General features: G+C 26.8%; 2 protein-coding genes across 2 annotated transcripts; both read left to right on the plus strand.

The window, feature by feature from the left end:
* Nucleotides 1–6188: 6188 nt before the first annotated feature.
* Nucleotides 6189–12088, plus strand: Duba (Deubiquitinating enzyme A). Its single transcript, XM_011499582.1, has 12 exons — nt 6189–6901; nt 8025–8120; nt 8180–8271; nt 8348–8514; nt 8776–8924; nt 9016–9171; nt 9258–9414; nt 9494–9705; nt 9792–9911; nt 11256–11408; nt 11480–11666; nt 11919–12088. The coding sequence occupies exons 1-12, from the start codon at nt 6758–6760 to the stop codon at nt 12053–12055; spliced, it is 1770 nt and encodes a 589-aa protein (XP_011497884.1). The 5' UTR covers nt 6189–6757; the 3' UTR covers nt 12056–12088.
* A 615-nt stretch (nt 12089–12703) lies between these two features.
* LOC105362209 (serine/threonine-protein kinase Nek8) lies at nt 12704–14096 on the plus strand. Its single transcript, XM_011499583.1, has 6 exons — nt 12704–12791; nt 12868–12958; nt 13021–13188; nt 13252–13412; nt 13483–13627; nt 13695–14096. The coding sequence occupies exons 1-6, from the start codon at nt 12739–12741 to the stop codon at nt 13965–13967; spliced, it is 891 nt and encodes a 296-aa protein (XP_011497885.1). The 5' UTR covers nt 12704–12738; the 3' UTR covers nt 13968–14096.
* Nucleotides 14097–15029: the final 933 nt, after the last annotated feature.

Here is a 15029-nt window from a genome sequence, read left to right on the forward strand (position 1 = left end):
ACACACACGCATATATATATATATATATATATATATATATATATATATATATATGCGTGGGCGTGAGTGGGTGTGCGATTGTACATATATATATATATATATATATGCAAATATAGTTATATGGACGCGCGCGTGCATGCGCGCATATAGCACGCAGCCACGCAGGTCGCGCGACGTCGCAAATATATGAAAGTGTGCGCGCGCGCGCATGGTGTTAGAGGGACGGGCTAGTATGAACAACTTCTACCATCAAGGCAGTTGCGAATTGGATTGGAGATCGCCATTACAGCGGAAGACTCGAATGAGCGAGTCCACTGTTGTAACCTATAATACTAAACATTCATAGGTGTATGATTTTTAATAGTATGCAGACGTAATCTCCATTGAGTGGACGATCCGATGATAGTCTCAATTGTCATGAAATGCGATCGATATATATATATATATATATATATATATATATATATATATATACACGCGTGTGTGTGTGTATGTATTGCAACGTAAAGAAAGCCGAGGAGACGAGCTTCATCTAATATTCATCTTACGGACATGCACTTGCCTGTATACAAGCACACGTATATATATTTCCTTCGATCTTTTTATTTCAATAAAAAAGTGCGACATGTGCAATATTTGTCAGACAGACATTTTGCTTCTCTCTCTTTCTTAATCTCTCTTTCTCGCCCCCTCTCCCGCCAGCCGTTTCATTCTTAGTTTTCACTTCTAGTTACTTAGAATCGTAACTATTTTCAAAATAATCCCTGACATCATATTACAAAGTACGTGTATTGTCGATTTGAAGCATCGTAGACAAAATAATAGATAATGTATTTAATGGTTTCATAAGGTTTATTTACATATCTCAACTCTTTTACGATTATCTTCTTTATGGCCGTTTGCTTATTTGCTTAATCCCATTCGCAAATTTGGTTACATGAAATGTCAAAATGCATGTGCCTATTACACAAGGATGCTTGATTAAATGCATACAGGAGCATACGATCACGCGCGCGCGCCTACAAAGGTTTCGCCATTTGCACTTTTCGGCACATCAGGCTCGATTAGTCAGATGTTTTCAGCGCTCGTATATTCTAGAGTTAAGTATCACAACCATTAGCAAATATAATTTACGGCACTCGCGCAATTATCGTCGATAAACTGACATTACATGGCTTCAAGTCTAATGCAGCACATAAATGTGACAAAGCTAATTAAAAGCTATTGTATAGAAAGCACAAAGTAAAGTACAACGCATTAGAAGTAAATACAATTTAATATTAGGGTAAAAGCCTAAAAATAAAATAAATATCTACTTAACTAAAAGTGAATATGGTTGATAGAGCAATGTAGGATGATCACGACTATGTAATTTAAAAATATTTTAAAGGCATCCGAAGTAAATTCTATATTATTTATTAACTCTGAAGAAAGTATGTGCAGTTTCATTAAAAGGCGCTCAATAAATAAGGATCGTAATTAGAGAAGAGAATATAAGAGAAAATCGTCAAGGGTCATATTAATGCCAAAAGTTAATGATTAAAAAAAAATTAATATTTACGAAGTGAATTAGGTTTTATTATAAAATGTCGGTGATACCGTATGTAAATATGAATTAATCATAAAAAGTATTACTAAATAATAGTTTACTTAAGGTGATCGATAATTTAAGTATTTGTTTACCAATATTTGCCCTTATAATAAATAAACAATACAAAAATAAATAATATATAACACGCCACATTTTAATGAAACATTTATATATATATATATATATATATATATATATATATATATATGTATAAATGATGTAACAATGCTCGTATAAATAAAAATAACGTATAATTTGCGTGAGACAAATAATTAATGCAAAAATAATTTTAACGAACGATATTACCTTAATTTCTAAACGATGTTTAAACACGCGTATTGCATTCGTTATAGTTATCTCTAATATATTTGAATATTAACTAATAATCTTAAACATTTTAGCAATGAGTACTTAAATGAGATTCCTGTTATTCCTAGTATAATTTTCAATTTAAATAGCAGACAAATATTTAAAAATTTAATAAAAATTAACGTTCCAGTACGTGAATTAATAAATAAAAATAGTGAACAATTTTTATATTTCAAAAGACTTTAAGAATTTCTTTATTTCATTCATTATCCAATTAATCTTATTACTTTTTTTCTTAAATTTAAAAATGAGGAAACGTGGTTATTTACTTCAACAATTATAAATACAAATAGATTCGGCATGAAATATTGGCATTCAATTAGTTTTAGTTTAATTAATGATTAACTCGGGCCTCGGACGAAGAAAAATAAATAGGTCACAAATAAATGCTGAATTTACAAATTTACTTAAAGAATTTTACAATAAAGTATTATCGGTATATTTTTATTTTAATGTTTAAGAAGATAATAAAGTGAATGAGAGAGAGAGAGAGAGAGAGAGAGAGAGAGAGAGAGAGGTAAGAAAAGAATAAAGAAACGAGTGTAAAAGAAGAGTACTTTTTCGTAAAAAGTAAAAACGTTTAATTCCAAAAAAAGTATTCATAAATTAATTAAATATTGAAATGTAAAAAATAATAAAATTTATTTGAATATATTCTGGTTATATGCACAGATGTTTTATTTGCTACCATCAGCTACCCCAATGATATAAGTAATAAAATAAAATGGCTAGATTGTATAATGATTACAAAAGACTTAATAATGCATTTATAAAACATTATAAGTCAATGTCACGTATTGATGATATAATACATCGATGATTTTTTAATGGTCATTTTAGAACATATTTTTTACTATCATATTGGCAATACAACTTTATTCAAATATAATTATAAATAAAATGAACTTAATGAAAATTTTTAAGAGGAAATATTAAATTAATAGACACCATAAAATTCAACATAAGTATTATGTTTATTAAATGATACATAAAATAAGTGTTAGAATTTTTCATAATTTTAATAGAAGCATAAAACAAAGATGAGCGGTTTGAAATTTTATAATAGGAAAGTAAAATACTACATAGTTTAATGTTTAAATAAAAAAGGATGGGTACAGAAATAAAACCATATAGATATGAGCTGCATACTTTAATTGAATTTGAATAGTTCACAAAAGTTATGTAAACCTACTTTATTTTTAAGTACACAATCAATAAATTATATTTTTCATTTGTAATAATCAGATGCAGCATACTATTTCAAAATATTTCTAATATTGGCTTTGTACATGAATTTATGATATATATATATATATATATTTTTTTTTATGGGTACTGAGCATATGAATCATAAAACTTGGTTTGATAAGGAGTGATAAGAACGAAGTATAGGGACGATTGAAACTCATATTTACATAGGATGCCGAATATATCTGAGTGACAATAATAAAAAATTATCTTACGAACTGATATTTTGAAATTTAACAGTAAACCTTCTAGATTAGCTATGTGAAAAATGTAGATTAAAAATATAGATGTTAAAGCTTACACCAAAAATGCATAAGCGGTACTTGGAGCTCTAAAATATATCTAGTTCACATTCATAATATAACTTTATTTATTTACAAATATTATAATTGAATTCTAAATAAATTGGATTACATAATAAAAAAGCTTTATATTGAATAAAATAAAATTTGTTATATTTGGCTTTGTGAATAATAAAATTTGTAATAAAAACAAAGTATTTAATTATTTTGATTTTTATAATTGTAGATGATTTGATATATTTACAATTTATATTTTTTGCTCTTTTTATATATTGTTTTCACAACACTTTAATGCTTATAAAGTGCATTTAATTATATAACAGGCGCGCGCGCGCGCACACACACACACACATTACCAGCGCGACAATTTTATACATTTATTTAATTCATATATTTCTGTTTTTAATTGTTACATTAAAACCTCAAGAAAATAAGTAATTTTACATTTGCAAACACTTTAAAAATAAATCTAGTGAGAATAGACGATTGAATTTTTGACACTAAATTAATTTATTATATTATGTAGAAGTCAATAGATTTCTATTTGAAAACTCAAATTAAAAATCCGAAATATCCACTAATTTTTTTAAAAATAGTAATAATGTTTTTGAAATAAATGATTTGTTACACGTGGAACTTAAAATTTCTTCTGTTATACATATGAAAATTTGTCATGATCCGAATCATTTTTTTCCTTAGAGAAAATAGATGTATGCTATAATGTCTTAAACACGTTAGCACAACGTATTATTATTCTTCATTTTAATGCTATTTATCGTGATTTATTTGTATAAACTTTTGCTACTAGGTGATATGCTAGATGATAGCAGCATAACGGCAAAAAAAACATACTTTCATATTTCTATGGTTTGTATACGATAATCGTATATGGGAAACGACGGTAAAAAAAAATTTAATCCTTGATCGTAAATATTACAGTGAGGGAGTATAAATTCATTATAAAGGCGATGGACTCAAAACGCAGGATACCAATGACTCTTCTTTAAACTAAATATATCTTATTGAGCATATTTAATACTAGCCTCTTTGCCCCCTCATTAGCCTATTATTTTTATCTAGCATCATTGCCCTAAAATTATGCTAATAAGTATTTGTCACCGTGTTATTATTGTTATAGAATCTAAACGATGTCCTAAATTATGGTCGAGTCCTTTAAATAAAAATATATAAATATTTATAAGTTATCAATATACATTATTGTTTATTAACACACCTTCTGCTATTAATTTTATCTCATTTATACATTAAATAATATTTTCTTACGCTATATTCGTATACATGTGCATTCCAGTAGGTTGTATATGGAGAAAAAAAAGGAGAAATAAAATAACGTGAAATTATTCAAATAAAACTGTTATATTGGATATATGCAGATAACAAAAGATCTCTAATGAAATATAATCCTAATTGCATTATCCGGTAAAACTATATTTGACATAAAATATAATAACGATCATTTATTTTTAAAGCGTATAATAATAATTATTAAATAAAAAGACAATCGATACAAATCCTTTAAATATTCTTGTTTGTAAATATTAGCATATGAATTAATTCTAAAAATACTTGTACTTAATATCATCCTCATTTAATTTCAACTTTTTTTGTAATTCTTTTTAACGTATTATTTATACAATTAGTTGAAAAACTATTTGCTTATGTTAATTTGATTTCAACATCATTTGTTATATATATATATATATATATATATATATATATATATATATATTCTGTATTTCGTTTAAAGTGCATGATTATCTAAATGTGACGTAATCAAATAATTTAATTTGTATTTGAAAATAATCGATTATGATGATGTTAGATGGGAAAATTTATTTCCAAATATGAAAAATCACATTAAGAAAATTTCTTATTTTTAACTGGGCATATTATATTAATATCATTATTATTAGTTTTTGGGAATTAATCAGTGAGATTGTTATTTAGATGTTTGAAATACGAGTGCCGGCATTATGACATTATCATAAAGCCATTATTGAAATTGACAAAATTTATACTAATACATCACATCATTATACTGATATATGATATTGTATGATTATGTGTGATTACATTTAATGGGTAATTTGAATATTTCGTGCATTTAAACAATAAAAACATGGTGTATAACCAAGTGGCGCAGTGTAGCCAATCGGAACATCGCCAAATGATGATGTCATGATAGGCGTGGCTTAGCACCAGACTATCCGATCTTCTTTGTTCATTCTTAAATCAGCTGTTAAACTATAAGTTATCGACAATCATGTGTAAATCGTTGGAGCCAGTGTAACGGAGTATGTAGAGACTGTTAAATGTAATTTTAAGATCGAACAGAAGAATGCAGAAATTGTGGTAGGGAATGAACTGTTACGGTAAAGCGCTATCGAATTACTATCGATGGGCGACGACGTAGTGTGCGCGCATCGTGTCCGTATTATGCGAAATTGCGTTGTAAATATATATATATGTGCATCGGTATACATATTCAATGGGTTATGAAGATTCGAGATGTCAATTCTCGAACCATTATAGATGTGTAATCTGATATATGAGCGTTTTAGAACAATCCGATTGGCAATTTAACCACAAAAAGAAATCGTTAAAATGCATATTAAACTATCGTTCAAATATCTGTGAAATAGTGTATAAATAATACGTATTAAGATTCTATATGCTTATAGTGCTGTGGGTGCGAGACTATAGGTTTACGCGCAGGACTTGACAGTAGTTAAAACCGAGGCAATTAGCAGCATTATTTGGGGTACGCCCAGCTGGTCGTGCATGAGCGCGTAATTGTAAATGAGTTTAGTAACATTTGCATGGGAGCGCACAGGAGGACAGAACTCGAAAGTTTATGATTAATAGAGTCCGATTGCCATTGTGCGGAGGAGAGATCTCCCGTTCGATCTGCGCGCGCGCGAAGTTGCGCATTGAACTTGGACTGTTGAAGACGAAAAGAGCGACGAGACTCATGGCCGCCTCTATGTTGTAGTCTGGCAGATGAATGCACGTCACTGGACAGTGGACAGAAGAAAAAAGGCAGCTAGTGGATAAGAGGTTTGTTTTTACGCTATCCGTCTGGTGACTATCCTGAATCTGCGCAGCAGACTCTTAGTACGAAGGCAAATAGATAGACGAAATTGAAAGCTGTTTATACAGCACGATTGCGAGAAGTTTTTCATTATTCTTGTTAATAATTAGGTAATAATCGAGAGAATAATCCGATATGACGATTCTCTCCAAGAAAAAGCAAAACACAACCAAGGATAGACGCGGTGAGAACTCAAATGGATCAGAGGTCGATGTACATGGAGTACAGAATGAACATGGTGCAACAGGATCCATTGCATTGCCTAACAGTCCTTATCAGGTATGCATTTATTTTTTATTTTCTTATTAGATATTAAAACACTCGGTGTTATTTGTACACCATTTTCTTTAAATAACAGGCATTGGTGCATATGATTTTATTGTTCATTTGGCTCAATAACAAATCAATATGATTAATATTCTATTTTCCTAGCTACTTAAAAAATAAAAAAAACTATCTTCTGCTCCAACTTTTATTTTTCTTTTCTGTGACGGAATTAACACTCGCTAGTTTACATAGCCTATTTAACTATGTATATACGTCATATATAGTATAACTATCGATATAATCCATATTATTTAATGAATTTTTTTTTTTTTTTTTTTTTTTTTTTTTTTTTTAATATTTATATCGTAATTGAATAAAAATGTTGAATATTTTATATTTTTAAATTATATAATTTTATAATTATATAGCAAATTATTCACTTTATAAATCTTGAAAGATTGTCTATAATAAGTATTGTTGATATGCATATGCGGACTAATGCATTTTATCTATACATAAGCAAATTTTTAACCTACAATTTTATGCTAATATATAAATATTAAAAGATTAGACAAAATTTGGATCTTTTGGTTGATTGTTGAATCATTTAAATTTACTTTATATATGTAAGATATATTTTGATGTAATAAGAGTTTAAAGCTTATGTATAATTGTTATAAGAGTTGAGAGGAAAAGTTAGGTACATTCAGGCATGTTTGAATAAATCATATAAACGATGAAATTAAGTTAGTTAAATACTTATTTATATAGAGATAGAGTATATTAATACATATTCTATATATATATATATATATATATATATATATATATATATATTCATACTCACATTAAGTCCAAAATGATTTTTCTATACAACTAAATTTTTAATCCATTTACTTTTACAAAACTTAAAATTATAATTAATATATATTGATATTATTAAATATAGAAGTAAAAATTTGCACGCACACATATGTATGTAAATAATAAAATGTTAATATTTTTAAGAAATATATATATTAACTATAAATTTCTTAGTTTGTAAATATTCATTTTAAGTTGTACTTAACCAATTATTTAATATACTTAGTGTCGTTTATTAATTATTTTTCCTTTTTAAAAAAAAAATCAACAGGTACGAGGTAGTAATAGTTTCACAGTAGATTTGCATGGAGTACAAAATGATCACAATGCTGGTTCAATAGTTCTAACTGCAAATGGCTCATATGAGGTAAAGAGAGTTTACAATAATTTAAAATTTTCGTGATAAAATTACATATGCATTTTTAGGGAAATGTCGATCGTCGAGAAGAAAAGCATTTTGATGAAACAGGAGGCTCCAATCATGGGAAACGTCATCGTAGAAGAGCAAGTCCTCACAGGTATATATTTTTCTATTAGCATCGAAGACAATACTTTATAATATTATTCTAATCAAATTAAAAATTTGATATTTAGTGGATGTATTAGTAGAAGTTCACGAACTAAACGAGAGCGTGAAAGAGAAAGAGGTCGAGGTACAGGAGGTAGTAATGTTGGTACTGGTGGAGAACGTGAAAGAGAAAGGGAACTCGAAAGGCAGTCTACACCACCAACCACTTCTAGCAGTAGTGGTGGCCTACAAGGTATTTTTTTTAAATATTTTTACTAACTGTTTGTATGCAACTATTATATGTAAATGCAGATTTTTATTGTTTACTTACATCACATAAATTCATACAAATCTTATTAAATCAGAAGAGTATTGTTTAAATGGCGAGATTGTAACAAATTTATTTAATTTATTAATGAATTTATTAGTGAATTAATAGTGAATTGAAATAAAATAGAAAAATTTATTCATTGAAATACAGTACAATAAATTATATTTATTAAATGTCCGTCAGGTGGTGATAGTACTGTTATGTCCAACAGTCGAATGGCTATCGTTGCTGCAGCTGCAAATCTTGAACACGAATTAGCTAATGGATATAATAGTGGTGATGAATACACTGGTAGAACAGGAAATAATTTGACACTTGCGGAGTGGCAAGAGGTTTGTTATACCAAATAGTTTTTTCAAATTATAATTAAAATTTAATATTTCTAATTTTTATTATAAAATTAATGTTTTATTTATTTAATAGCGGGACAGATGGTTCGAAAAGCGATTAAGAAAAATGGGGTTTATTGTAAAAAAAATGGGAGACGATGGAGCCTGTTTATTTAGAGCTGTAGCCGATCAAGTTTATGGAGATCAAGAAATGCATGGTGTTGTTCGAAAACACTGTATGGATTATATTGTATGTCATTTCTTATATATGTTAATCAATGTTAGAACGAAAATTGATGTATTTTTCAATTATTTAATGATCATTTTTATTCATAGGCGGCCAACCAAGAATTTTTTTCACATTTCGTAGCTGAAGATTTTAGTACTTATGTAGATAGAAAACGGCAAGAATACGTTCACGGCAATCACATAGAGATGCAAGCAATGTCAGAAATGTATAATCGTAGTATTGAGTTGTTTTGTTATAGTACTGGTAATTTTGTTAATTTATTTTTATTAAATTTATTTAATAACTTATCTAATAAATTTAACAGTCTTCTTTTGTAATTTAGAACCAATAAATATTTTTCATGGAGTCCTCAAAAGTGACAACGAGCCTATACGATTATCGTATCAAAGAGGGAGTCATTATAACAGTATCGTAGATCCATATAAAGCAACTATTGGTGTCGGACTTGGATTACCATCATTTAACCCCGGTTCTGCTGATCGAGAATTGATATCTGATGCTGTACGACAAAGTGAAGAATTGCATATAGAACAGGTAAGCATAAGATAATATATCTTTATTAAAGTAAAATTTCAATAAAAAAAACTTATTTTAATATCTTATTTGTTTATTTAAAAAAGACAATGCTTGAAGATAAAATAAAAGCTACAGATTGGGAAGCAACAAATGAAGCGATTGAAGAACAAGTTGCTAGAGAAAGTTATTTACAATGGTTACGCGATAATGAAATGAGAAAAGCAGTAAGTGAATTACTATAAATTTGCTAAATAAATCAGCATTTTATATATTTTATTATTATATTTTTTAAATAACATTAACAAAATAATATAGAAAAATATTAAAATATTATAAAATAAATATTGGTAGAGATTAATATAAATAAAAAAATTAATAATTTATTTTTGTTTTATTAATTTAAGACATAATTTATGAGAATACTTAGAATATTAACATAAAGTAATATAAAGTCAATTTTTAATTTTGTGGCCTAAATTGTTGACTATAATAATATATATATATATATATATATATATATATATATATTTAAAAATACAACTAAACAAATTTGTATTACAAATTATTTACTTTATCTACATGTAACTACACATTTGTATTATCTCAATATAAATATATGTATTTTTTAATATATTAGAATTAAATCAAATATGATTAAAAAGCATAGTTTTTTATATATTAAAAAAAACTGTATTAATCCAATTATATTTGTTTTTTTTTCTTTTTAAACCCTCTTTGTATGATATACAAATACTCTTATGTCGATTTTTATTTATTTAATATTTTAAGCATTTCTGGAAAACACTTTATAGATACCGTCAAATTTATTCATCAAAAGTTTTAATAGTTAAAAATGGATAAATTCCCATGGTTTTTTTTTGGAAGTAGAATAAGTAATGGAAATACATCTAAGAGATCCAGAGATTGCATTATAACATTGCTGTTATACACCAAAAATATCAAATACGTATCGATGTGTAAGCTAGTACATTATTACGGTTACATTGCTATCAGTTTTTTTTTAAATTTGACCATTTGTAATATATAGCTTCGCATTAATTATATAAAATTTGTAAATAACATTTTAAAAATGATTCCAGCCTTATATTTAAACGAAATAATATAATAATAATAACAACTGGGATATATTTTTTAAATAAGTTTTGATCAATAATGATTTTCACAACTTGTTTAATATTTACTGTATTGCAAATCATTTGTATTTATCGATGAATATTATTATTCCATTAATTAAATAATATATATCATTTTTATTTTTTTTTATAAAAATTAGATATTTTAATGTATTGAAACATAACCTATATTATTAATATATTACACAATATAAAATTTGTAAATAAAACTAGCTTTGATTAGTATAAAATTATGTAAAATTTTTTTTTAAATATTCGAGAACATAAATTTATAATATAATCTAATTATCATAATTTTTATCTTTTGAATTGATGATGTAAATGAGTATAAATTTAAACTAAAAGTCTAATTATTAAGCCATTGCAATGTTTAGTAAATAATTTATAAAAATATATAATTGGATATTTTTCTAGCGTTCAGCAAGCAGTAGTAGCACAAGTACAGTGACAAGTGCTCAAAATAGTCATTTTCATTCACATAGCAGTCGAACACAACAAAGAAGCCATTGTTCGTCTCCAACATCAGCAAGTTCACCTAATCAAGAAGCCGTACGAAATTCTCCAAAGGTTTGTTGGCGTGTATAAGAAAATAAAATGTATCAATGAATTTTATATTAATTAAGTTTTACAAATGTCAGATAAATGACAATGTACGCTACAATAAAAGATCACCGCAACATCAATCAAGCTCTGGAATTCCACTTCTTCCATCGGAATACAAAGCTTCGTCTACCATACCACAAGAACCAGTTCCTGGTAGCAGTAAAGAGATGCATGCGTCACCAGATATTTCACTTTTTAATCGTCTTCCTCCAGAAGTATTTGGTAAAATTTTCTTATGTACATATAACTTTATCATAATTTTCAAACAAATTTGATTTAAAAAGTATTTAAACCAACGCGTGCCCGAATAAATAATAATAATCATAATCATAATCATAATCAAATACTTAGTAATAATCATTTAATGGTCATTAAAAGATTGTCTTTAAATTAAAACTTAATATTTTGACTAAGTATAATAGTAACGAATTGCACGAATTTCACCGCGTATGTAACTTAATTATTTATCTATAGGTTTGACTGATTGGGAGGACAGCGATATTTTATCAAAGGTGCTAGCTACTTCACAGCAAGAATATTTAGATAGTTTAAAGCAATCACGCACGTCTACAAGCGATTCCAGCGATACAATAGAATCTACGAATAGTTGAATGATGTATACTATGTGATGATATAAAAACATATGTGTATATATATATATATATATATATATATGTATATATATGTATATATATGTATGCATATATATATATATATATATATATATATATATATCTTCTCGTTTCAAGAGAAGTCATTTTAAAAGAATTCGGATCAAAGGATGTATACATTTTTACGTCAGAACGAATCTGTCGCGAATTGTCTCGATGCGTTTAAAGTTAGCGCAATATCCCTCGCTCATTTTTCAACGAATTATCAAATTTTTTATTTTCATTTTCTTTTAAAGAAAAATAAAAAAAAAAAATTATATACGCAATACAGTAATTAATAATTTTTTGTTTATTCTTTAGATTTCATCGTGTACTTCCTCTCCGAAATAATAATAATTATTATTTTTTTAATTAAAAATTGTGAGAGGTTTTAGGTAATACAATACTGTATTTTGATTTGTATAACAAAACGATAAATAAAACTGAGACGTTTTAAAAGTACGCAATTTATTCGTGCTTTATATCGTCTCGTGTATTGTATAACATTGGGTGTTATTGATGTTGACGACCTTAAGTTCAAAATCCTAAACTTTCAATTATTAAGTAGAATACAAATCTAGTTTAATTATTGTAAACATATATATATAAGCTGTGTATAAGCAGTTCGTTAAATTACATTTAAAATGCAAACACAACATTTTCAATTTGAAGCTATGCTTGGAAAAGGAAGTTTTGGGTACAATAGAATTTTTATAACATTATCAAATAAAATTGATATTTTATTCATTCAATTTTATTCTATTTTGTAACAGAAAGGTTTTTCTTGTAAAACGAAAAAAAGATAGAAAGCAATTTGTGATTAAACAGCAGGATCAAAATTCTGGTAATGCTTGGCTCAATAAGGTAAATTAAAGAATTAGTTTGAATTTGATTCCGTTGACTTAAATAAATATATGTTTTTAAAGATGATATCAGCAGAAGTTGAATGCATGCAAATATTACGACATCCAAATATCATTTCATATTATGGGGCTTGGCAAGAATCCAATAGTTTTTACATATTAATGGAATATGCTGCACGTGGCACCTTAAAAAATCTTTTAGATAAAAGATCTAATCCATTATTGGAAAAAGTAATATGAAACATGTGTTGTAGTATCGACAAAATTTATTTACGAATTCTTCTGTTTTTATAGGATTCATTGTATTTATTTGCCCAAGTAGTTTTAGGAGTTCATCATATACATTCAAAAAATATTTTGCATCGAGATTTAAAGCCAGAAAATATAATGCTTACTGGATGTATGGGGGATATAGTAAAGATTGGTGATTTTGGACTTTCAAGGGATTTACGAGAGTAAGTTTTCATAGGCGACATAGATTTCATTATATCAGGACATCGATTATTTGATTTGTTTGCCTTGTAGAAATAATATGAGTCATGCAGGAACTTATTATTACATAGCCCCAGAGATGTTAAAGAAGGAGCCGTATGATTTTAAAAGTGATATTTGGAGTATGGGAGTTGTGTTGTATGAGATGCTAACAAAAGAACTTGCTTTCCCAGCTTTAGTAATATTTTCAACTTATTGGCCATTTTATTTTCAATGTGATATTTTAATTAATTAAATTTTTTTAGAGTATATCGGAAATAGTGGATATGATATGTAAAGGAAAACCTCAATTATTTAAAACGGTTAAAGTTGCTAGAGATACAAAAATTATCGTCTTTAAAATGCTTCAGCAAAAATCTTCGAAAAGACCATCTACGAGGCTTCTTTTACTTTGTCCGTGTCTTGTGCCGTATATAGCAAAAGTTTATTTGAATTTAGGACGTGCTTATGCATCTTCCCCTGAAACTTTTAGCTTAGACATTTTTAATCCATTCATTAATACATCATCAACAAAGTAGTTAAAATTGTCCTTATCGCAATATTTTTATTTCTCTTCATTTCACGTATAGTTTTTTCTTTCATTATAAATGTTATTTAAATTTTGACAACTATCACACCTTAGTTTTGTCTATTTTATACAATTTTAAATTCACACAAACGTTAATAATGATTTAATTATGCTAAAACTTATGATGTATATAGTTTTTTTTTTTTTTTTTTTTTTTTTTTTTTTTTTTTTTTTTGCCAGTGTAGTAAATAAAATTTGGTAAATTTTAATAAATATCGTGTAAAAATAATAAATAGCTCAACTAAGGTATGATTGTATAGATGCATTAATTTTAATTTACTTGATGAAGTGTAAATACGAAAATTTTATTATCGGATTCTTTTAAATAATTGATTATTTCGCAAAAGTTCGGAAGGATTAAATTTTTTAAATAATTTTTATTTTAATTTTGAATTAACCAAAAGTGTTTTTCATTATAGTGTATTATTTTAGTAAGGAAATTAGCTGTGACGATTAAATTGTAATTCATTTGTAACCATAGATTTATTGGCTTATGCTCGATATCATAAATATTACAAAATCTTTAGAGAAAGCTACTTTATATAAAATAGTTTATTGATAAAATTTACCTCGACCATTTAATAACATAAGGCTATATTATATAATTATATTATATTCAATTTCAGTGTGTCAAGTCGTGATTAGTGATGCATATGATTAATCGATTATGCCGCAAAACATTACACGAACAATTTTCACGTCGTTTTATATCAAACTAATTATATAATGTACAGGTATATGCGTAAATAAATTTACTATATGCGTAAATGTTACTTGACTATTGATTCTTACTTGAAATGTTAAATTAATACTTTTAAATTAATACTTTTAAAATAATACTTTTAACGATTTCATTTATTTCACATTCATTATTAATTTACTCTGATTGTTTCAGTTAGTATATTGATTAAATTAAATGTATAATTAAATAATTGATATTTTCATCTATTTATATTTCGATAACGCACCGACTAATGCAAACGAACAATTTTTTACGATTAAAATATATTTG

Source organism: Ceratosolen solmsi, unplaced genomic scaffold (genome assembly GCF_000503995.2).
Source record: "Ceratosolen solmsi marchali unplaced genomic scaffold, CerSol_1.0 scaffold35, whole genome shotgun sequence".
In the NCBI taxonomy this organism is placed as follows: Eukaryota; Metazoa; Arthropoda; class Insecta; order Hymenoptera; family Agaonidae; genus Ceratosolen; species Ceratosolen solmsi.